General features: G+C 39.7%; 1 protein-coding gene and 5 non-coding genes across 8 annotated transcripts; 3 read left to right on the forward strand and 3 right to left on the reverse strand.

Moving 5' to 3' along the window:
• Positions 1-93: 93 nt before the first annotated feature.
• Positions 94-165, forward strand: trnae-cuc (transfer RNA glutamic acid (anticodon CUC)). The gene has a single exon. It is a non-coding gene; the product is annotated as a tRNA-Glu (tRNA).
• An 85-nt stretch (positions 166-250) lies between these two features.
• On the reverse strand, positions 251-337 carry trnay-gua (transfer RNA tyrosine (anticodon GUA)). The gene is given in 2 exon segments: positions 251-286; positions 301-337. It is a non-coding gene; the product is annotated as a tRNA-Tyr (tRNA).
• Positions 338-425: 88 nt separating this feature from the next.
• Positions 426-497, reverse strand: trnae-uuc (transfer RNA glutamic acid (anticodon UUC)). The gene has a single exon. It is a non-coding gene; the product is annotated as a tRNA-Glu (tRNA).
• A 3,263-nt stretch (positions 498-3,760) lies between these two features.
• On the reverse strand, positions 3,761-14,888 carry LOC108183303 (uncharacterized). Of its 3 annotated transcripts, XM_073948589.1 has the most exons (7): positions 14,709-14,888; positions 12,116-12,162; positions 11,715-12,025; positions 10,104-10,189; positions 9,436-9,507; positions 8,036-8,132; positions 3,761-6,718 (listed from the first exon to the last, which is right to left on the reverse strand). In XM_073948589.1, exons 6-7 carry the CDS (start codon positions 8,129-8,131, stop codon positions 5,702-5,704), a joined length of 1,113 nt encoding a protein of 370 aa, XP_073804690.1. In that variant the 5' UTR covers position 8,132; positions 9,436-9,507; positions 10,104-10,189; positions 11,715-12,025; positions 12,116-12,162; positions 14,709-14,888; the 3' UTR covers positions 3,761-5,701. The 3 variants fall into 3 exon arrangements, with proteins under 3 accessions (XP_073804690.1, XP_073804689.1, XP_073804688.1); XM_073948588.1 differs by lacking the exon at positions 14,709-14,888 and having other exon boundaries at positions 10,100-10,189; positions 12,116-12,165; XM_073948587.1 differs by lacking the exons at positions 12,116-12,162; positions 14,709-14,888 and having other exon boundaries at positions 10,104-10,448; positions 11,586-12,025.
• trnar-ucg (transfer RNA arginine (anticodon UCG)) lies at positions 3,808-3,880 on the forward strand. Its single transcript has one exon. It is a non-coding gene; the product is annotated as a tRNA-Arg (tRNA).
• Positions 13,104-13,176, forward strand: trnar-ccg (transfer RNA arginine (anticodon CCG)). The gene has a single exon. It is a non-coding gene; the product is annotated as a tRNA-Arg (tRNA).
• Positions 14,889-24,891: the final 10,003 nt, after the last annotated feature.

Genomic DNA, 24,891 nt, shown 5'->3' on the forward strand with positions numbered 1-24,891 from the left:
TGCTCAGTAGCATGCTGATTGGAAAGAGGACACGGCTCGGTGAACATGGAGTTCCTTTAAGACTAGACTTGAGGGCAACCTTCAGCCAGACCTTCCCTGGTGGTCTAGTGGTTAGGATTCGGCGCTCTCACTGCCGTGGCCCGGGTTTGATTCCCGGTCAGGGAACTTCCTTTTCACCTCCATGCTGAACTTTGAGCAGTGGTGAACTCAATTGGCGAAGGCAAGAAAGCGGCTCTGAGCGCAAAAGATGTCCTTCGAGCCGGAGTCGAACCAGCGACCTAAGGATTGCCATCATCCCACCTACAGTCCTCCGCTCTACCAACTGAGCTATCGAAGGCTTACAGGGCAGTTCTACAACCACATCCTATAAGGTATCTGCAGTCCGACCTCTGGCCAAAAAGGACAGAAGCAAAAGCACACAAGCCTTCCCATACCGGGAGTCAAACCCGGGCCGCCTGGGTGAAAACCAGGAATCCTAACCGCTAGACCATATGGGAACTGCCACTTTAGAAAGCTAGTCTTGGCACAAACTCCAGTTCATTCTGATCGCTGGCACGTCCCTGCTCCGCTTGCACAAGTGCCACTCATACACTTACGCACTCTCTCATACACAGTTTCTTGGTTTTCGTAACCGAGAATCTTCTGATCCGTAGTCATAAGCGCTAACCTTTGTGCCACCGTCACTCTGTTCAGCACCTTGTTAGCACATTGCTTGGAGCAAGGACAAGGCTCTGTCAACCCGGAGTTCCTTCACCACACATTCTGCTTTGTTTTTATGGCAAGAGGTTGTGTGGATGGGATGCTCTTACAGGATTCCTGACAGTCCCTCCATAGAAGACCTGAGATCCAGGGTCGGAGACTCTCTCCTCTCCAAGAGTAGGTTAAAAGCAATGGTTTCTTTTGTGTCTGTGTGTCAGAGCGCTTAGGTGTTGCTGCAGCTCAGAGACCTACAAGTGGAGGAGATTACACTGCAAGTTGGCTGGATGACCTCTAAGTGGAAGGCACTTATGCCGCACGTAGGCTGGGTTTGCGATTGATGTAGCTGTAGTAGACATTCATAAAAATAATAAAAAATATATATAAACTGCTTACCCTGAGGTTGTGTTTAGGGTTGGGGTAGGAGTAAAATTTAATAAAACACAGCAGGTTACCGTGAGGTTGGGCCTAGGGCTGGGGTAGGTGTGATTTTAATAAACTGCGATAGGTTGTATTCTGTGCCATGTACGAGACATTGAATCAATGAAACCCACATGGAGGTTTGTTACTGTGAGGTTGGGTTAAGAGTTGGGGTAGGTTGGGAGGTTGATAAAACACAGCAGGAAACTGTGAGGTTGGGTTAAGGATTGGGGTTGGTTTGACATTCAAACATAACTGGTTGGACGCAGTGTCTTGTACGAGACGCTGAATAAATGAAAACTCCAGGAGGTTTGTACAGCCGACTTGGAGCTGAGCAGGTCGTTTGGAGCAGGCTCCGATTTATATTTATACCTTTCTCAGTCAGGTAACTTCCTTTTCAGTAGTATGAGCGTCTGCACTGTGTGGCATATTTGCAGACATATAGCAGAGACCGAAACATTGCTCACACTTGTCTGAGGTGGTCATTTTTACTGCAATCTTGTTTTAGGTTGGCACTTTGTTTTTGAATCTTGTCGCTTTCCGAATGTGTATCTGTGCTGCAGTAGAACGCTTAGCCTCACAGCAAACATTTTGATTTACAAGCTGTCACTGCTGGCTTCCCAGGAGAGTGGCTGTACTGGTTTCTTCTGGAAGTCATGAGGGATGTACGGGACCAAGACATGAGAGCAGTTGGGGCAGACTTTGAACCCAGGCGAGCACCCCACAGGCTCTGTGCTGGCAGCCCCAGAAACTTGATCCACTCCAAAGTAGAACCAAACAACTCTGGCAGGGGCAAACTGCAACTGCAGTGCACTGACTGAGAGCAATGCAATAAATCCTGAACGAGCCAGCCAAAAGTCAGATCTAGAATCTTCTGATCCGTTGTCAGACACGTTATCCATTGCGCCACTGGCACACACTGTGCAACAAGTGCTCATTAGCATGCTGTTTGGAAAGAGCAAAGGCCCGGTAAACATGGAGTTCCTTCAATGCATGCTGTGCTTTGTTGTCATGGCAAGTTGTGGTGTCGATAGGATGCTTTTACACAGAGCATGTGACAGTCCCTCCGTAGAAGAACTTTGAACCAGGCTCTGAGACTTTCTCTTCTCTAGGAGGAGGTTGCAAACGTTAGAGTTATTTTTGTCAGAGCAGCTGGTGGTCTTGTGGTTAGGACTTACCGCTGTGGCCCGGGTTCAATTCCTGGTCAGGGAGCTTCCTTTTCACCTCCATGGTAAACTTTGAGCAGTGTTGGCGATGATCTCTTCACGAAATCAGCTCTGAATGCAAAAGATGTCCTTCAAGCCGCACTGTAAGACGTAATAAGACACACTCTGGCACAGACATCCAGTCGGCACGCTGGAATACACGCTATTATCTCATGGTTAAGACGCAGCTTCAAAAATTAGTTTCAAACCGGAAGTACAAATTTGCTTGAAATAACGCAAAAACAACCAATTTACACTTTTTAGTGAAATATTTGTGTCCTAATAGTGTTTTTAGCAGTGTGGGACACATATACGACTATCAACAGCTCAAAAAATGTGTTTTGGAGTTTCGTGACCCTTTAAGGTACAAATGGTAGAGAAAATACACACATGAAAATCTTACTTTGTTTTTCTTTTAACTAAGTATATTTTTATATGTTTTGTTGTTTTGTCTCAAATTATTTTATGTAGGACACAAATGCCTCAAATGCAGCTTTAACATCATTGGAATAAATTATATTTTAACATATTCAAATGGAAAAGCTAACATATTAAAAAGGAATAATTATTTACAAGGTTACTTTTATATCTGCATTTTTATAAACTAAAGCAGTTTTGTCCCAAACCTTTGAAAAATAGTCCATGTTGTCTTTATATTTTTAGATGCTTCATTTATTACTGATTTTTCTTTATGCTTTCAAAATATGTAACTATGCATTTGAAGTGATATTGTGCTTTTTTGCTACATAGTAGAAGTGAACTAGTTTTGTTTTGTGTTAAAGCCACAATGGCCAAGCATAAAAGTGCTTTAATGGGACCTTATAGGCACATTTTGTGCCTGGACTCAACTTAGTATTAGTGGGACCTTACTGTTTTGTTAATTACTAAATGCCCACAGAGCATGCTTATAGGACATACTTCTGACTCAGATAGTATACCTATACTTTGCCCATTGTGGCTATATACACTCCACTTTGTGTGGACTTGCTATGGGCCCAAAGTGAACTTCTGTTTCGAGTGGGCCAGCCCAGTTTGGTCTAGCAACATTGTATATGTTTTTGGTATAGACATGTTTCTTTGGAAATTTGAGCACTAATACTGTACACTCAAGTACATGAAGGTGAGCTTTAGCAAACAGCATAATACATTCAAAACTATTGTATAATAGGCTAAGAGAGACATTAGAAAAGCATATCTTAATTAAGATATAAATTTTATCTCATTGAAATACTGTAGAAATTATCCAAAAGGATTTTTATGTATTGTACTATAAAACAATCCTAGAGGAATGGTTCCAAAATATGATCAAAATTCTAATTGAATTCCTTCAAAGAAATCCTATAAGATGCTACTTTTTTTGTCTGTTTGACAGTGCCACAAAAAAATTCTGTGAAACCGGTCCAATCTACTTTTTGTTCATGTTGTTTTTTGTTATGTGCGTCAGCAACTCCCTGGATGTGTATTACAGTTCACAGGCAGTAAAAACGGCCCAGTGGCCTAATGGATAAGACACCAGCCTTCGAAGCTGGGGATTGTGGGTTCAAGTCCCACCTGGGTTGTCTTTGATGCAGATCTTATTAAGTTGGCTATGCAGCACAATCCAGTGTGACCTTCAAAAAGCTAGGTTTATACCCTTAGGTCAAAAAGACATGACAATGGAAAAACTCTTTAGAGAATCTGTTTTGTCATTAGGTGTACACACCAGATCGTCTGAATGCAATATGGTATAGGGATCCTAAAGTGCTGTTTTCTGAGTTATAAGAACTTCCTGAGCCATACAACAGATATGGCAAACGCTAGTATTGGCCCAGTGGCCTAATGGATAAGGAATCAGCCTTCAAAGCTAGGGATTGTGGGTTTAAGTGCCATTTGAGTTGTGTTTGTTGGGTTACATATAAATTGTATGGAAAAAATCCTGACATGTCTCCTCAAAGCTTATGCGTGATGATCTAAGGTCAATAGTTCGCTAGAGAGAGGGAGGGAGATCTTGACTTCAAGTACCCGGTGGCTTTCAAATAATGGTCTCATGTTAGGTGGATGATGATGAAATGCAAACAAGAAAATAGCTGCAGAAAGGTTGTGATTTCATGTTAATGAGAGTGGCCTCGTCTGGAATTTGAAACTCAAGACCAGTCTCACACCATACCCCAGGACCAATGAGACACGAATGTGGATGATTACACAAAGAAAATGTTTGTCCATTAGTTGCAAAAATCTTATTTAATGGAATGCAAACTGGCATCGAGATCCCAAAGTGCAGTTTTCCATGCGTTGGCATCTTGTTGAGGGCATACAAGAGCTCCATGACAAAAACTTGGTAAGATGGCCCAGTGGCCTAAAGGATAAGGCATCAGCCTCTGGAGTTGGGCGTTGTGGGTTCAAGGCCCGTCTGGGTTGTCTTTGAAGGTCTCACTTCAAGTTGGGAGCAATGTTTGTTGGATGAAACACAGTAGCTGTGAAAACCTTCTAGAGATGTGTTTGCGTGTCATTAACTTCCTTCGTTGTCATCCTTATTAGAACGATCCATAAACAAATCTAACAACTGAATCATTGCCACTACTTTCTTTCAAATCAACTCACTTTTATTGTCACATCAGCAGCAGCATGTGTGCTATGATGAGTGAAAAGCTTAGGTGCTGGCTCCAGACAGCACAAAATACAGAGTAATACAGTGCAAATACAACGACAGTACAAAATACAGACAGTGCAAATGAAATGACAGTGCAAAATACAGACAGTGCAAATACAACGACAATGTGAAATTGACAGCGATGTGAACAATGAATAGATGTCCACATAGTTGTAGGCAGTATTGTTTCAAGTATGGATTGGTTAAAGTGCAGTGCATGCTACATATTGATGGTGTGCAGTGAGGGTATGGTAGAGTCTGTGTGTGGTGTGTTAAGTGTTCATCAGCCTGATAGTCGGAGGGAAGAAACTTTCCATCAGCCAGCTGGTACGTGACCGGATGCGGCAGAACCATCTGCCTGAGGGTAGCAAACTATTTTGTCGGTATAATTGTACATGTTCGACTAATTTAGATTAGAAGTAGATTGTGGGTTCAAGTCCCACCTGGGTTGTCTTTGATGCGGTTCCTTTTAGGTATCTGTTGCAGCGCAATCCAGTGTGACCTTCAAAAAGCTAGGTTCATACCCTTAGGCCTGTATGTTTTCGTTGTTGATTAAGCATTTTTTTCTGAAAGACAGCATCGGTACTGTCCCTACGGACTATGTATGCTCTCTTTTTTTCTGAAATACAGGATCTGTGCGATATCGTCTCATCATATCCTCCTTCTTTTTAGATCGGACAATCTCCTCTCTGTATCGTCTAGCCATGTAGCTTTTCTTTTTGTTTCTAATGAGAGCATCCTGACCATACTTTTACTTAAGAGCTTCTTTTTTATTTGTCAGATACTGCAAACAGGCGGAATACTGGCCCCTCTCATCATCTCTTTGTTTGTGTTTTCGGTTCACATAAGATTTAGCTGTGTCCTTGGATTTTAAATTATCGATTGCTTTACGCAATTCTTTTCTTCTCCGTGCCTTATTTACTCTGGCTACCATGGGTTGGCGGCTTTCAGCTCCTCTGGGAACAGCTGCATTTCCATCTGGTTCTGGTAGAACTGAGATTACTTGTGAAATTGGTTCACGAGCTGATGGTGAAGGCTGCTGGCCTGCCTGTTGCTCCATTTCAAAAGACACAGACATGAATTCATAGGATTGGTCATCACGGCAATGGTTGAAGAGCTTAAGAATTTGGTCAGTCATGTCACTTAGGCGAGTAAAAGTTAACATGACAGCTGTTCCAACACCAGCCAGGGCCTCTTCTCCTTCAAATGTCCTTGAATGTGGATCAAAGAATCCATATCTGCCTGATCCATCTCTAAACACCGCAATGCATTCTGAAGAAACTATTAAAAGTGCATGCGTGACATCCACTGCGAGACACTGCAGTCTTTCAGGAAGAGGCAAAAACCATTCTTCCGTGTCAGGGGAACCTTTGGCTCGAAAAAATCCAACCTTGACTTCCGACTTCTGAACATTGTATGTTTGGTTAAATGTTGAAAGTCCAAAAGGTACTTCCTCCATGGACAGATAGTCATGACTGAATCTGTTTTCAGCGATGAGCTGCATTTTAACGCTGACATACAAGGCATCCCCTTCCTCTAAAACTCTGTCAAGATCCGACATCTTAAACTGATGCCCTGCACTGTGACTGGCCAAGAATGTCAGTGACACACAGGTACACTGGTGATTCCTTGAGAATTCATCATATCGAACATCAGCCTGAGAATGAGACGCCCGGACTGACACAACTTTGGGTTCATTACCCCCACTTTCCTCATATTGTCTAACAGGAGACTGGCCTACAGCAGCACTGGTACTCGTTTGTTCAACCTGCAAAAAACATGTACTTTATTAGATTGTTAGACAAAATTGTTTTTATACAAGTGGCATTATCGTTTTTGAAACCAAAGCTTATCAAAACTTAATCTTTTTTTTCCAAAAGAAGAATACAAAATGTGTTTTTCTATTTAGTTGTCCACTTACATAAAGTGGCCAGAAAAAGACAACAATAACAATTAAATAAAATAACAACCTATTATTGTGCATTGGGAGGTGAAACCAGGTTTAAACAGGGCTATATAAACACACACATGCGTACATGTATGCATAAATGTATATGTATGCGTGTATACACAGACATACATGCTGTACATTTATGTGTATTGTCATTATACATACAGTGTGATTATTTGCATGAGACTTATTTGATAAAGTATTACCCTAACATTCCAAAACAATATTGTTTTTTTTTTTTCAGACAATTACCACAACACACACCGTAACAGATTCTACAAGGGGCAACAAATCTCTTCAAAGTGTTTCATATTCAACTGAAATCAAACGCGGTGCTGCACAAACTGTTCACTCGAGTCTCAAAACATTTTGTGAGCTCCGCCAGCCGAAATCAAGATGTGTGCACCCAAAGCAAACCTTCGCAAACACAGCGATAACGTAACATTCACCACATGCAATTAAGCTAGTGGATGCTGGTCTCATTTGTAGTTATAATAACGCAAATAAGAATTGGACTAGTGAAGTAAAGTACAACACCACAAAAACATCTAAAATAAGCATTAGATGTAGTGTTGACATCGGAAAAATAAGACCCGTGCAAAATATGTAAGATCTAGAACAGTGACTTTAAAAGTTTTTAAGGCCTTAAATTTAGATTTTTAAATTTTAGACTTTAAGACCCCACGGAAACCCTGTTAATAAATGGTTCATAGTTTGTACTTATTATAAAGTGTTACGAATTATTGTAATTAAGAGAAATTTAATGGAATTCTCGCCCAAATGTAACAATTCTGCAATCACTTCCAAACAAAAGCCTTTAAGTTCAATAATACACAATTTATTTTTCTTAAACATAATAATAATAATAATAAGGTTGTAAACTTGTAACCATGGAAGACAATGGTTAGAGGTTTCCAAAATTCTTTAAAATATCTTATACGGTGCTCAACAGAATGCTTTGAATGCATGTCAAGAGTAAATAGCAGAATTTTCATTTTTGGGTAAACTATCCCATTAAGGCTTTGTGACGGGAAAATAATTCACTGTGTAATAAAAAAATTCATTAAATTTGTAAATGGCTGCTTTAACTCATGCACAAATCTTCTAAAAATTACAGACATATTTCATTATTACCTCTTTAATGCAGGAAAGGCTGGTATTTACATCTTGAAGGTCTATCTTTTTCCAGCGCAATTTCTGAGCCTGAGATCTCTTCCCTTTTCGTGGCATGCTGGAAAAAAAAACAAAAAAACACAACTCTAAAACAAATACACACACATGTGTGTGTGTGTGTATATATATATATATATATATATATATATATATATATATATATATATATATATATATATATATATATATATATAAATGCCAAAATGAAAAGCTCTTGTTTTTAATACCGAGTTCAGCTTTAATGCTGATCAAACTCAACTAAATTAACTAAGGGTGCTTTCACACTTGGTTCAATCGCCTGGACCTTAAGTTTAATTGTTCCCCCTTGCCATCTTCTAGGCTTGTTTGTAATCACACTGCCTTTTTTTCCTTCTGAACCACAGTTTGCTTGCATCATCGGGCTGTTGTTTTGTGTACGGCTGTTGCTAGGTGACGGACACACAGCAAAGCTGTGGAAAGATGTACCACATGGCGGTCGTTCTGCTTTTACTGACTCTTTTGGTTTTGAACGTACAGAGTGTAAAGCAGGTCGCACACCAGAAGCGCCGCTCGGCGGCGCGTCGCGCAGCGCCACGCATTTTAGAATTCTAAACATAGGTTTCTATCAGGATACACACACTGGCGCCGCAAATCGGCGGCTGTTGGCGGCGCCCGGCAACAGCTCAGGACGCAGTTCATTTTTCAGCCGCGCCACAGAGCGCCATCTAATTAGTTCCATGTTAAATATCATTCGAATGTGCGCGTCTTGTGTGTGATACTTCAAACTGTCATGTACGTGCCGTGTCGCCGCGCGGCGCTTCTGGTGTGCAACCTGCTTAACTCGCGTCTATCCGTTAACACTAGCCAAACGTATCGTATTGAGATGTCAAACAACTCAGGTGCGGACCTAAAATGCTAGTGTGAAAGCACCATAAGAATCTGAAGGAGCACTTGGTAATCAAAGACCAATGTGTTTAATCAAGATTGCAGCTGGAAGGCAGGAAGGTGGATCTCTGGGAACATATGCCATTACAAGCATGAAGACAAAAATTATTAAGAAAGTATCTTGTATGTACAAATGTTTACATTTACATTACACACACAGTTATGTTGGTCAAGTTTTCATTGAGTTTTTTTTTAAGGTGTTTTGCATTTTATAAATGTGTATTTAAAAATCACAAAATTACAGTGAATTTTTTCAAATAAAATGAGAAAAATGATAAAATATGAGTAAAATAAAAATGTTTACGTGTTAAAAATAAATGTAATTAAATGTACAGAAATGATGTTACATCAAAGTACTTTTTAGGATACGAGGTGACTTTTGCCACAATACGAGACATTTAGAAAGCTAACTAAATGTTTTTTTCTTTGGCACATACTTTAAAACTTCCCCCGATGAAAGCACTGCAGAACCTGACAAGATGAAAACCAGTAGTATCTGAAGAATCTCTCTGAAAAAGGGACAAAAAATAACATTAATGAAAATTAATGTCAACTATGCATTACCTTCTTTCCAGGTTACACATCATCACTTATCAATAATATACTTAATCTGTATATAAAATAAATAGTTAGGGATACATCAAAAGCATTTATCTATTTTTTTTAAAGGACCCAATTTGCGACAAATATACTATCAGAGTCATTTGCAAAATATTCTTGGAAAAGTGATGTATAGGGGGAAAACAGACCATTATTCCACAGGAGGAAAAACAGAGTCCTTAACTTGTGCTCTGGGTTTACAACTTATACCTATTCTTGTTTCACTCTTAACTACTTTTACACTTTTTTGTATTTCTAGGCATGTCTGTACTTATTTTTTACAAAATAGCAAATGTTTTTTTTTTTTTAATTTAAAAATCCATATTCCGTGGAATAACACTTTTCAGACACACCAAACTAAAATTATTTACGTGTTGAAAATAAACTTAATTAAATGTACAGAAATTATGTTATATCAAAGTACTTTTTAGGATATGAGGTGACTTTTGCCACAATACGAGACATTTAGAAAGCTAACTAAATGTTTTTTTTCTTTGGCACATACTTTATAACTTCCCCCGATGTAAGCACTGCAGAACCTAAGATGAAACCTGTAGTATCTGAAGAATCTGGAATATCTGGTGAGTTTCTCTGAAAAGGAACAAAAAGCAACATTAAATGTAAATTAATGTGAACTATGCATTACCTTCTCTCCATGTTTAACATCACTTTTCAACAATATACTTAATCTGTATATAAAATAAATTATTAGGGATGTATCAAAAGCATATCAATTTTTAAAGGAGCCAATTTGCGACAAATATACAATCAAAGTCATTTGCAAAAGATGCTCGGAAAAGTGATATAAGGAGAAAACAGAACATTATTTCACAGGAGGAAAAACAGACCCCTTAACCCAGGGGTGTCCAAACTCGGTCCAGGAGGGCCAGTGTCCTGCAGATTTTAGCTTCAACTTGCCTCAACTCACCTGCAAAGATGTTTCTAGAAAGCCTAGTAAGAGCTTGATTAGCTAGCCCAGCAGTGGCGTAGCGCAAAATGCGGAGGCCCCCCTGCAGGGATCGCTGACGGGGCCCCCTGATGAAGAGGGGGGGGGGATACGTCATACGCCAATTTGCATATCACTGACGTCATCACGTTTTACCGTTTCTGTTTGTTTTACAGCCTATGGTTAATAAAGGGGTATTTATAATTGCACTACACTTTATATAAGCATGTTTATTAAACTAAATTCATTGCTGTTTGAATACAGTATGTCATTATAGATGTGTAGTGAACGTGCAGTAATCTCTCATATGTAATAAACTCAGACAAGTTCAGAAACTGTCACTAAAATATCTGTGATTGTGTACAAGAAAAGAATAAACGGTCCAATTAAATTGTTAAAATAAAGTAGAAGTAGATCGGTTTGACTGTACAAGGGAAATACCTTCACACTGCCTGTGCTAAATCATTTGTCGTCGGTACGCAGAGGGGTGATCTGCTCTCGGGCTGCAGATGAGAGAGGCTGCTGTACGCGGACTGACTGGGCCGCCTGTCAGTGCTGTGAGGCGGGGGAGGGGTCGGCGGCATCACACGCAGCTCGTTGAGAAGAGTAGGGACGGTACAGTATGGACAAGTGAGTCTAAAAAAATCTCCAATAACACACAAAAAAAGTCGCTAGATTTGTCGTTAGGGGGGTCTGAAAAGTCGCTAAATCTAGTGACAAAGTCGCTAAGTTGGCAACATTGGCGGCAAGCAATCAGAATGAAGTAGTCCACCGCTTGAGAGGTGTTCAGAGAACACAGACCTGTGAACTTTGGTTCCGACCACAGTTGTTCCCAAGAGTTTGATTATTGCGGTTGCCAGTTGATTTTCAATTATTGAAAATCGCGACGACGCGGGGCCCCCTAATCACGCGGGGCCCCCCCGCGGTGCGTGCCCTGCGGGCCCATCCGCTACGCCACTGTAGCCCAGGTGTGTCTGATTGGGGTTGGAACTAAACTGTGCAGGACACTGGCCCTCCAGGACCGAGTTTGGACATGTCTGCCTTAACCGTTTCTCTGGGATTACAATTAGGCCTGTAGTTATGCATAGTACTTTTTAGGATATGAGGTGACTTTGGCCACATTAGGAGACATTTAGAAAGCAAACCAATCATTTTCTCTTTGGCACATACTTTAAAACTTCCCCTGATGCAAAGCACTGCAGAACCTGAGAAGATGAAACCTGTAGTATCTGGAAGAAAACAGAGGTTAGCAACTATAGAAGACAGTACAGTGTGTAATATTGAAAGTTTTTTTTCTTAAAAAAAAAAAAAAAAAAAAAATTATATAAAAAAAATGCAGAAAAAAAAAACAAAAAAAAAAAAGAATATATAAATTACAAAATGCTAAGTTTATTAAAACAAAAGAAACGTTATCCCTGTAAAAATGGAGAACAATGAAAAATAAAACAACAGAAGTAGTTGTTTTATTTTTCACAGGAAACCTGAAAAATAAAGAAAATAGAACAAATTAGGTCAAAGCAACAACTACTGTTTTCTCAATTTTTGAAATAAAAATGTTATCCAACACTCACCAAGATGCAAAGTGCAGTGAAGAATCTGGAATATCTGGCGAGTCTCTCTGTAAAAGGGACAAAAAATTACTTTAATGAAAATTAATGTCAACTATGCATTACCTTCTCTCCATGTAAACATCACTTATCAATAACATAGTTAATCTGTAAATAAAATAAATTGTTAGGGATATATCAAAAGAATGTATCTACTTTTTAAAGGAGCCAATTTGTGACAAACATACTATCAGAGTCATTTGCAAAAGATGCTCAGAAAAGTGATGTAGGGGGAAAAACAGATTATTTCGCACGTGGAAAAACAGACCCCTTAACTGTTTCTCTGGGTTTAAAAAAACATGACAATGGAAAACTCTTCAGAGAAGCTGTTTGGTCATTAGGTGTACACACCAGATCATCTGAAAGCAATAGGGATCCGTGCTGCTTTCTGAGTTACAAGAACTTCATGAGTCATACAACAGATATAACAAATGCTAGTATTGGCCCAGTGGCCTAATGGATAAGACATCACCCTTCGAAGCTGGGGATTGTGGATTCAAGTCCTGTTCGGGTTGTGTTTTTATGGGTTACATTTAAGTTGTGTGAAAAAATCCTGGCTTGTCTACTCAAAGCTTAGGTGTGATGATCTGAGGACAATAGCTTCGAATTCTCAGACTTGCTGCACACTTCAATTAAGATTCATCCATTCTTGCTTGAATCTCACTGTCACGTTACAAACCTAAAAGGTTCCGCTAAGCTCTAGTAATGGAGATCTTGACTTCAAGTACCCCATGGCTCTTAACTAACGGTCTCATGTTAGGTGGATGATGATGAAATGCAAACAAGAAAATAGCTGCAGAAAGGTTGTGATTTCAAGTTAATGAGAGTGGCCTTGACTGGAATTTGAAACTCTCAAGACCAGTCGCACTATACGCTAGAACCATACCCCAGAACCGATGTGACGCGAATGTGAATGATAGCAGAAATAAAATGTTTGTTCTATTAGTGACGTGGCCCAGTGGCCTAATGGATAAGGCATCAGCCTCCGGAGCTGGGGATTGTGGGTTCAAGTCCCACCTGGGTCGTTTTTGAAGGTCTCACTTCAACTTGGGAGCAATGGTTGTTGGATAAAACACAGTAGCTGTGAAAACCTTCTTGAGATGTGTTTGTGTGTCATTAACTTCCTTCATTGTCATCCATATTTCCTGTTATGACTAAAAGGGTACTCTGTGCTTACATATAAAAATGGTGGCTTTTTCAAGATCCATAAACAAATCTAATAACCAAACCATTGCCACTGCTTTTTTTGTCTGTATTGTACATGTTAGAATGATTTACAGTAGTTGAGAGTTCAATGTGGCTATTACCGCCGTGGCATATACCGCCGCCGCTTTAAATGGACAAGCACGAGTTTTTAATGTATGACCGCAGTCTGTGAATATGCCGCCAGGGGGCACAAAGGGATGCTAACAGACAGAAATAGCCTATACAGCAGCTGTAAATATGCTACTGTTCTTATAAATAAAGATGAAACGATAAAACAAAGCATTATAATTCCTTCATTAATCATTAAACATTTGTTAACACGCTTTATTATCGTTGTAAACTTGTTAAGTGCAATGAGGATTAATTTTGGAAAGTAGAATTGAAGAAATAAAAGACAACTAAAATATAAGCACAAACATTCATAACAAATATGTAGGCCTAAATAAATAAATAAAGCAGTCTTTTAGCCTAAATATAAAAAGATGTTGTTTGCTATTTTGATAGGACTAGGACAGTCATTTAATAAGCTTTTTCATTTATATCTTCATTTACATTTTTATTTATGTTACCTCAAGCAGATCACTAAAAGTATATATAAAAAAAAAATTTTGCCGCAGGACATAAATGAAGTCCCGCAAGTTTATTTTTAATAATTTAGTTGTAGTTCAGTTCATTTTTTTTTCGAAACGTCAATGTTCTCCTTTAAAGTATAATTGTAGTTTTGTTTTTTTGTTTGGTTTTTTACTTGTAGTAATGGCTCAGTATCTTTGGTATTTTAATTTCAATTTTTAGTCATCTTGCGTGTGAAATATAATTTCTCGCATAACTGCGTAAAAAGAAGAAAAAGCTGTCAAAAGTCAGAGCCAATTCATCCAAATTAGCCACATTAAAATACAGCATGTATGTTATTACAGGCAGAGTGTAAACAAACTCAGGGTAAGGCTAAATTATGCACTTTCCTTTTAAGGCAAGATTTGCGGTGAACCAAGAGGTTTTACCAACCACTCATTTACAAATATTATATGTCAATCATCTTGCTCATGAGTCGATATGTTGCCTTTTTATAGCCTACATGCTACTATGGTGTATATTAATGTTTGGTGGAACAGTAAATTGGTTTAACAACTTGAATTTGGAATCGGGCCAGCCGAGTTGATTTCAGAAAATATTTTTTTTATTATACATATATATTATTAAATTACCACTATTTTGGAGACCATGCGCTTCTTCACCCTCTTCTCCACTGTTTTCTTAAGTAAGTTAAAATGATGTTAAAACATGAAATGTAGGAAAACACAGTACAAATAATCATGAAGGAGATAACGGAAAGACAGAATGGTATAATAATTACCCTTTTTGAGTTTCTGGTCCTCTTTCCGTAAAAAGATGAGCTGTTATTAATGACTAAATAGGTCACGCAGAAGATCAGCTAAGAAAAGTTCTACAGGGTCTGTGGCACTTGCGGCCTTTATGGGCTCATACAGGTTGTGAAATGTGGGTGAGACTGCAAAGGTGTGAATCTTTTGGATATGACAATAGTCTGTACTGTATACAGTAGCCTAAATTTATCAACTTACCCTAATCCTTTAGCTTTCTTTCTTTTTCTTTTTTTTTACAAAAAATTTGTTGCAAAGTAGCAATAGACAAGTTGTTACAGCAACTGTTTCAAAGGATTAAAATATTACAAAAATTGTTATTTTCTACATAAATATAAAAACTGCTGCCTCCATGCCTTCTTCATCTTGGGTGGCTTGTTTTTAGTTCATTAATGACAACTTGCTTTTTTATAATGTTATTATTAGCAGCAGTATTGTTTATTATATGCATATTTATATTTGTGTTATTAAAAACAAGCTTAGATTTGTCCACGTGTCTGATTTTGGACCATATGGGGCATCGCTAAATTATATGTACAAAAAACAATACACAACAAAAGAGTTTTGAAATATTAAATATGAAGCATTTGGATAAGATGACATTAATCAAATCCCACCAACAGAGCACTTTTCGGGAGAGTAAAACCATCAGAAACCTACCTTCTTTTCTGTCATCCAGTCCTGAGCAAACAAGTGTTAATGTTTTTGTCTGGCGTGGTTAAATAAAAAAATTAAATAAAATAAATGTTAGGCTTTATTATAGCTGTTGAGCGCAAGGAAATAAAGGCTATTTCCCAGAGATGGGTAGCGGCTGGTAGGGCATCTTCTGTGTAAAAACTTGCTCAATAAGTTGGCGGTTCGGACTAGGCTGATAAGAAAATGAATGAATGAATAAAATATAGGCTTTAGCCTAGTCTATATTTTATTACTTGCACTTATGTCCGGCAACACTTAACAATTGCCTTGATAACCAAATAATATGCAACATCCTTAAACTATTCTCTTAAATAAAGGGAAATTACCTATCTAGTGTCATATAGCCTAGGGAAATGTCAATATGATTAGGTTTCTCCTGAGCATTTGGGCAGAATGTTTGACAACGTCTATCAAAAAGAGGATGCTATATAATATATTTTTACCGACCTATTACCGGAAAATTTATTTAGGCAACTTAACCCTGCCGTTTTTGTCGAGATTCCCCTGTATTTTACCATTTAATCCCGCTATCACGTTTATCCCACATGATTCCTCAGTTATATTAGTGGGTGCTGTTACTGCTCCGGTCAGCTAATCAAAAATTTGTCAGCATATTTACTTATGGGTGGTTCACAGGTGGATAAGATCAATCTTCGGTTATGCAAACTTTGACCACAAAAAAGCTCACTACAAATATGCATCTTCATTCTTACAATACCCAAATTAGCATTTCGCATTATATGCGTTTATACACACATTTAAGCAACACATTCATAATCATGATGATTATTTTTGCCAGTGTAATACGTGCGCTAGTTTTATTCATCCATTCACTTTGATGATCATGTTAAAGAGCCCATATTATACATGAAATAGGGTCATATCTTGGTTGTAAGGGTCTCCAACAACAGTCTAATATGCATGCAAGGTCAAAAAACACTTTCGTGGTCTTGTAATCTGCATTTATTTTTACCTAATTATCCCAGCGACTCCTGTATGAATCGTCCAGTGATCCATTTGTTCCCAAACCCCTCCTTAGCGCGAAGCTAATCTGCGCTGATTGGACCGATGACAGTCTGTTGCGATTGGTCGACTGCCTTCAGTCAGAGAGTGAAATGGCCAATAGCTAATCAGCAATATAAAAAGTAATCACAGTTCATACACGCTCGATAGTGTAGGCGTGGATTTTAGCTGCCACACACACAGAAAAACACACACACACACACACACCTCCGGACGACAACGCTCCCGCTTCCGCCCGCACCCGGCAGGTTTTAACCTGAGAACCCGCTCCATTTTCTGCCCGCCGCGCCCGATCCCGCTAGAGCTATACAATCCACACAGCCAAGATGTCTGTATAAACACACACACAACACCAAGCACACAAAGCTCGCTCTCGCTCTCTCTCTCTCTCTCATGTGCGCGTGCGCACTAACACACACACACAAACACCAAGCAGACTCTCTCTTTCTCATTCGCATAGCAATATCCGTGATATTGCTAGACAGCCGGCTCCCGTCCCAAATTAAACCCGTTACCGACCGCTCCCGCGATTTATTCGGAAATTTATTCCCGCGCCGCAGAAATCTGGCGCGGGGACAGCCGCGGGAATGCAGAACTCTACAACGGAGCTCCATAAACAAAGCAGCACGCGTCGCGTTTTTAACGTGACTTTGCACGCGATAAGAGAATATAGCCAGTTAACCTGATACAGTACACGCGGTTACAAGTAACAAATCACAACTAAATACATTTGCAAGCTAGAGTCAACGAGGCAACAACTTTAACCGCACGTACTTACACTTGAGAAATGGAGGAAGAAACCCATCCTGATGTCCATCAGTAAGTTACTCTTTACTGATCCTTCCTTTAACAAACGCAGATGAAGTATTCTTTGTAGCATGTAGCTTCCAGAAGTTTCCAGTAGTTTCCAATTGCTTGGTTATAATGCTGATGTTTCATCTTTGGGTAGAGACTCGATATAATATCCATCTGCAGTGTGACTTCAATCGACCGGCATGTTTGTGTGCGTGTGTTTGTTTTTGTGTGTGTGTGTGTGTCTGGGTTTCTGCGTCAGAGGGCGGGGCCTCAGGTTTGAAATCTCCCGGGTTTGCGCGTGCACGTGAATAACTTGGTTTCGTTCGTACGTCATGGCGAAACACCTAATGAATCGGTATCAAGGCGACTCGTTTGAAGCACTATGAGTCGACTCTTTTATAGATGAATCAACCATTTTAAACACTGTACTCTTACAGATTTAAGCCTTAGCTGGATACTTCACTTCACTTAGAGCTGTGTTACACACTACATGGAGGGGAATTTTCAAAAACCCATAATATGGGCTCTTTAATGGATGGCCGCAAACTTCACAGTTCATCGGGCAAAGTTAACAACCTAGCTGCATATTGCAGCACATTAACAAATTGACTCATAATCGCTTAGCTATCATAAACGTTTTGTGTTTCATTTATAGATTTAACTACAGATCATTTCAACCAATTATTGCAATGAAAAAAAAACTAATGCATCAACACATCAAAGCACTCTCTTGCTGACATCAGGGCTTTCCTGTTGCAGTCGGGTGTGCACGTCTCCAACACCACTATAAGACGACACTATAGACATCAAAGACCTGTTGGCCTTCCTAGAAAAACAACTGCAAGGAAAATGAACAGGTATTGGGTATTATCATCTTGTCAAACCAAGTATTTCAGCTACATTTATGTCAAAATGTTAATAAAATTAGTTAATAATAATTAATGATTAATTAGTAATAAAAAAATAATTAATAAAATTATTGTATGTGTTTGTTGTATAGTGCTGCACTTAAAACGATTGACGAAAAACTGCACGAGGACAATGAGCGATCTGCTAAAAAGATTCAGAGCGAGCTTCTGTTTAGAATACAGTTAAAAGCATCAGTTTGCACTATTAGAAAACCAGTAAAACAACTCACGTGGACCCAGGGCTGGACTGGGGCAAAAAATCGACCCTGGCATTTTGGGCCAGAGTGGCCTACTAAATTAAATCAAAATGCTATCTATCTATGCACGTCCAATATTTTTATCAACTCATATTCTATAAAACACAAAAGCCATATATATGAAATAAATAAATAAATAAATACAAACTTTAATCTCTATTTAATTTCTGTATACTGTCCATAAAGATATTTGTTGATGTCAGGGTTCTGCCACTCTGGTCTTGTAAATTCTTGTTTTGGTGGCAGATCTCGGACACTACCTGTGTCTGGTCCTGTTTCTGTCCCTGTGTGCGCGCGCGCCGTCGTGAGTGTACGCAGAGTGTGCGCGCTCCTGCTTGACGCGGCCGCGCGCGCGCTCTGCGTCCCTCAGATGCGTGCGCTTTTGTACTCGTGTTTTGTGTTTTCGTCTGTCAGCAGCGTGGTGTTTCATTCCCAGCGTCTCAGTCTTGTTGGTTTCGGTTTTGGTCGGCGCTGGGATGAAGCATGCATGCTGCATGTTTGAGCGCACGGTGAGTGTTTCCATTCATCGTGTGCTCGTGTCTTGCGTCTTTTGTCAAAGCACGTGGCTCGGTGTTTACATTGTGGTCACGTGTTTTTGTCATGTGCTTCAGTGTTGTGTTATGTGAGCGCATGGCTTGTATTGTCTCTCTGTGTCATGCGCTCTCCCGTCTATTGTCTAGTCCCACCCTCCTTGTTAACCCATTATTAGTTAATTGTGTTCACCTGTGTGTCAATTTACTTTTTGCTTTATAATCCCCCTCATGTTTTCAGTCCTTTGCCAGTTCGTTGTCTACACTCCCCGTGTTCCTGCTCCATTCTTGCCTTGCCTTGCCTTGCCTTGCCTTGCCTTGTCAGTCCAGCTAAGTTTGTGTGTTTTGTTAATGTTTTCCCCCTCGGGGTAGTTTTGTTTTGCCTTTTGTTTTTACTTTATTAATAATAAAACCCTTATTTGTTGCAATTGAGTCCTCACTCCTTTTCCCCTCACCCGACCATGACAGTTGAGTTCTAAAAAAATACACTATTCATTCATTTATTTTTCTTCGCATAAGTCCCTTATTTATCAGGGGTTGCCGCAGTGGAACGAACTGCCAACTATTCCAGCATGTTTTATGCAGCAGATGCCTTTCCAGCCACAACCCAATATTGGAAATCACCCATACACACTCATTCACACACACTCATACACTACAGCCAATTTAGCTTATTCAATACACTGTTCACTCAGCCTATATTCAATAATAAACATAACAAAAACTGCCTGCTAATGCATAGGTAAATCTTTAAAGGGAACAGTGTTAGCCTACATTTTAACCTCTTTCACCTCATCCTGCTTGCTGTTTCACCATCTAAACAATGAAAACATAATAAGTCAAATTTGTTTCATTTTGATATTATGATTATCAGACACCAAACAGCCTCGTGTAGCTGCATATTTATATGAGCATCATCTTCACTCTGCATATTTATAACAAAACAGGGCTTAAATATAACTGTCTCCTTTCATTTCCAAAAAGAATCAACTTTACCCTGTCTCTTTTGCAGAATGTCAGTTTTAATAATCAATAATGGCTGTTATAACAGCATAACGTACATTAAATTTAAACGATAAAGGTAAGCAATCAGTCAATGTGCAGAATCAGTGTATGTGGTTACATAAATTAATATATTAGCTTATCTTTGCACTCAGCCAAAACAGTTAACTGAGATCAAGTGATTCAAAAGACATAAGAACTGTTAGATAGAGACAACAAGATGAATTCAATATCACGTTCAACAACTATAGTGAGATGAGATCCTCCAGCAGATGAACTGTCTGACATGCACTATACTCTCACCTGGCTTTTATGCTCACCCGCTGAACTACTGGCTGCAGCTCTTAGCAGAGTGTGCATGTGTGTGGTCACGTGATTTGCGTTTTTAGCCATGTACTAGAATGAACAGAGAACTTTTCAGAATCGCTAAATGAAACGCCGGTGTATTTCCCGCGATTTTGACAAATACACACAGACGACAGACGTTCACATGGAGTCCAAAATAGGAGCTTGTGATTGGGCCAGCCCAATGTCAAAACCGAAAAGAGCCAATAGGCTGCAGAGTGTCACATGGGCCGGCCCGGTCTCTCTGTCCCTGAAAAAAAGCATCTACTTTCAGAGAGTCTCAGATCACAGCAGCGTCAATTAATAAGGCAGAAAAAAACGATAGGCTGCTAAGCCTTTTATGGGCCGATCAGATCATAAGATGATGAGCAGTCCGGCCCAAAAAGTACGTCGGCCCACCGGGAAAGTGCCCGGTCTGCCAGATGGCCAGTCCGCCCCTGGGTGGACCTTTGGAAAAGCCAGGTAAGCCATTTTGAACAATGCCATAATGAAAAGATTTATTTATTTAACATTCATCCATGCATCTCTTTATTTAGGCTATTTACTTTATATGTGCTTACATGTCCTACAAATTTCTACAAATATGATTGAATCGTTTCTTTGCAGTTTCTTTATTTATAACATTTCTTTCAAATTCAGTCAGTCGGTGAGTAAATGAATATGATGAATGAGAACACACAGGCATGTGCGTATAGACATACAATGTAATGTTGTACAGTAACGTGTCATTTGTTTGTTTCAGTTGTCTTCATTTGAATGGTTTTGTGAGGATGTGATGGTGTGCTTTATCTGCCTGATTCCCACTGAAGTGGGCGGGTTTTATGACATTCGATTCGGGGGACGTTATGGGGGCAGGGTTTGCGTGACGTGCTGCAAGCTACTAGCCCGAGAGTGAAAACGCAACATGATTTTGTCCTCACTGCTTAACCTCCTGGGCAATTGGCCCGGCCCGATTAAATCCCTGGCCTCAGCTCACAGCCTGTCCAACAAGTCCAATGCGCTATCCATTGCACCACAGAGCCTGAGCGCTCTCCTGCCTCTAGCACTGCTGCACAGAAAGCACTTTTTGGTACTCTCTGGCCCATAAAAGCACACCTCACTGCGGACAAGGCACTACTGGGATTCAAACTCAAAATCTCCTGTTTACTAGACAGGTGTTTTGACCAACTAAGCAACAGTGCCAGACAGGAGGTAATTATTTAATCGGAAAAAGAAAAAAACGGTAGCACTGCATGTTTGAATGTCTAGACTTGAAATTTTAAAGTCCAATTGGTTACGCATCACCATAACATGCTATATAATGCCATTGTCCAAAACCCTCTTAAGCAAGCACCGTTCTTAAGGATTTGAGTTTTGTTAAGAAACAGACTGCTAAACAGCTTGCTTTATAAACACTCATAACTCTTAAGAAGATGCAACCCCGGCTGCTGTACATTAGGCACTGCTAGGATTTGAACCCAGGGTTTCCTGTTTACTAGACAGGCACTTTGTCCAACTAAGCCACAGCGCCAATGCTGATTAGAGGGCAAGACATTTGGCTTGCATGCCACAGGACAAGCCATAGTTGCTTTTATACATGAGAGGGGGTTCTTTTGCTGTGCTTGTATTTAAGGAGGTGTGGCTCTAGACGGCAAGGGAGGAACTGTAATTCAGAGATTTATGCTAAGCTGTTAGCATTGTGAAAGATCACCTACTGTACCTTTAAAGTCTAATTGATTACCCCACTATGCTACATAAAGCCATTGTCCAAAGCCCTCTTGAACGAGCAGCGTTCTTAAGGATTTCAGTCTTGTTAAGAAACACACTGCTAAACAGCCTGCTGCGTAAACACTCATAACTGTTAGGAAGAAGCAATCCTGGCACCTGTACATTAGGCAGTGCTGGGACTTGAATGCAGGATCTCCTGTTTCCTCAACAGGTTCTTTGACCTACTAAGTCACAGCGCCAGACAGCGGTTAATTGTTTAATCGAAAAAAGAAAAAAAAAACTAACAACGGTAGCGCTGCATGTGTGAATGTCTGGACTTGAAATATTAAAGTCCAATTGGTTAGGCATTACCACACTATGCTATATAAAGCCATCATCCAAAGCCCTCTTAAACAAGCAGCGTTCTTAAGGATTTGAGTTTTGTTAAGAAACCAACTGCTAAACATCCCGCTGCGTAAACACTCGTTACTCTTAACAAAAAGCAAACATGAAACCTGTACATTAGGCACTGCTGGGATTTGAACCTAGGATCTCCTGTTTACTAGACAGGCACTTTGACCAACTAAGCTACACCGCCAAACGACCTTGACAGTGGCTAATTGTTTAATTCCAAAAAAGAAAAAAAAACTAACAACGGTAGCGCTGCATGTGGGAATGTCTTGACTTGAAATATTAAAGTCCAATTGGTTAGGCATTATGACACTATGTTATATAAAGCCATCGTCCAAATCCCTCTTGAACGAGCAGCGTTCTTAAGGATTTAAGTTTTGTTAAGAAACCAACTGCTAAACATCCCGCTGCGTAAACACTCGTTACTCTTAACAAAAAGCAAACATGAAACCTGTACATTAGGCACTGCTAGGATTTGAACCCAGGATTGTCGTAAATTCGACGTCTTATCAATTAGAAATTATCAGACCAGAGGTTTTGAATATCAGAAAATAGACTTTATTCTCCATAATAAAGCCGAGAAAGAGCAGAGCAGACCCCAGAGCTTTCTGAAGTCTCTCCTGGACACCTTCTAAAGTCTCTCCTGCTCCTTCTCCCTTATTTATGCTTTTGACACACCCCTATGTGTCTCTTTTTAACTTTTGACCATTTTTGAATAGGTTTTCTAGTCTAAGGGGTCCTGCTATTCTTGGCTCTCAGCCCACTAGCTCATGTCAACAGAGATGTTACAGGTCTGTGTCAGCAACTGTTTTGACACCAAAGTTCTCTCTCCATAGATGCAACTTATGCAAAAGGATTAAGTGTTTACATACATTGTCATGAAAGCATAATCACTTGATAATATGTTACTCATTCTAACTTCTGACACATATACCTTCATACAAGTATTTAACATAAATAATCAGTGCTTTACATATTCAGTTATTCTACACAATCAGTCACTCAGCCTTCTCCTAGTGTTGCTCCTGTGCAGGCATACTCATCTTACACAGACATATCACTGTATTTTTAACACAGGCTGCCATGTTTGCTGCAAACACTACATACATTTTGTGAAGAGAAAATTAACTGCTTTACACTTAGAAAATACTTTACACTGAGAGAATAGAAATCTTCTTCAGGATCTCCTGTTTACTAGACAGGCGCTTTGACCAACAAAGCCACAGCGCCACAAAAGTTCACTGTAAGAGACATTTACCCGATAACAAAAATCGAAGAAGAAAAATAGTACACAACAAAAACCAGCATGTCAGGATGCAGAAAATGCTGACAAGATGGACGTGGTTTTTAGAGTCTGGATGATCATGTCTCAAACCTGACTGGTAACCTGGCCTCTGTTCAAGATCAAAGCGAAAAATGTGTGAATTTATTTTTATTGAATCTATCCTTAATCATGTGTAAAGTGTTTTTTGGAACCTTCAGTTTCATTACATCCAAACTCAGAGTCAGCTCGGAAAATGAAAATCAGGACAAACATATGCTATCGGCCATTGAAAGAGTTTCAGATCAGAAAGCCACTCTCCCATAATCTGAGGGAAAGGTGCAGTTTGGATTTGAACCTAGCACCTGCTGTTCCCAAGACAGGTGCTCTGGCCAACTTAGTCTTAACACTAAAAGAAAAAACCTCTGGATACGATACTTCCAAACGCAGTTTCATCTAAGACAGTGGGGGGGAAGCAAAATTTACTGTGCTTTCTACTCAGTTACTTTGCACATGCATAAAGAGGCTCTTGTACGACAAATCCAAAAGGCTTGATCTCAACAATAGGTGGCAGTCACTTTTGCCTAAAACCACAGGTTGCCTTCGAGTCATTCCTCAAGCCCACTAGGCCCTACACCGTTTTCTAATCTCCCTTATTTAAAACAGCTCAATTAAGTCATCGGCTTTATTGTAGAGTACCCCTAGTATCTGAGACTGCACTGCGCAATGAAAGAAAGAAGCAAAACGGGATGGACAGATGCCTAAAATGTTAGAAACGCACCACTCCTTAAGTCAGTGAAGAAAAAGAGCAAAGCTAGCAACTCTTGTGGGACTCGAACCCACAAACTTTGAATGGCTCAGCTTACAGCCTAGAAGTCCACTGCGCTATCCATTGCGCCACAGAGGTCTGCTGCATCTAGCACTGTTGCACAGAAAGCACTTTTTAGTACTCTCTGTCCCACGAAAGAACAGCTTAACGCAGACAAGGCACTGCTGGGATTCAAACCCAGGATCTCATGTTTACTAGACAGGCACTTGGAACCAACTAAGCCACAGCACCAAACAACCTTGACAGGGGCTAATTGTTTAATAAAAAAAAATAAAAAAAAAATAACGAAGGTAGCGCTGCATTTGTGAATGTCTGGACTTGAAATATTAAAGTCCAATTGGTTAGGCCAGTGGTTCTCAAACTTTTTTCACCAAGTACCACCTTAGAAAAAAATTGTCTCTCCAAGTACCACCTT

This window comes from Danio rerio, chromosome 4 (assembly GCF_049306965.1).
Source record: "Danio rerio strain Tuebingen ecotype United States chromosome 4, GRCz12tu, whole genome shotgun sequence".
Lineage (NCBI taxonomy): Eukaryota > Metazoa > Chordata > Actinopteri > Cypriniformes > Danionidae > Danio > Danio rerio.

What these genes read in the sequence shown, in the direction of transcription:
- LOC108183303 (XM_073948587.1), bottom strand. Translation starts at nt 10,213, where the DNA reads ATGTTGCTTTTTGTTCCTTTTCAGAGAAACTCACCAGATATTCCAGAT. An exon ending in TCATCGGGGGAAGTTTTAAA is followed by an intron (nt 8,133 to 9,435) that starts GTATGTGCCAAA and finishes TTTTTTTTCCAG; the next exon opens with CATGCCACGAAAAGGGAAGA. An exon ending in GCCTTTCCTGCATTAAAGAG is followed by an intron (nt 6,719 to 8,035) that starts GTAATAATGAAA and finishes TGTTTTTTGCAG; the next exon opens with GTTGAACAAACGAGTACCAG.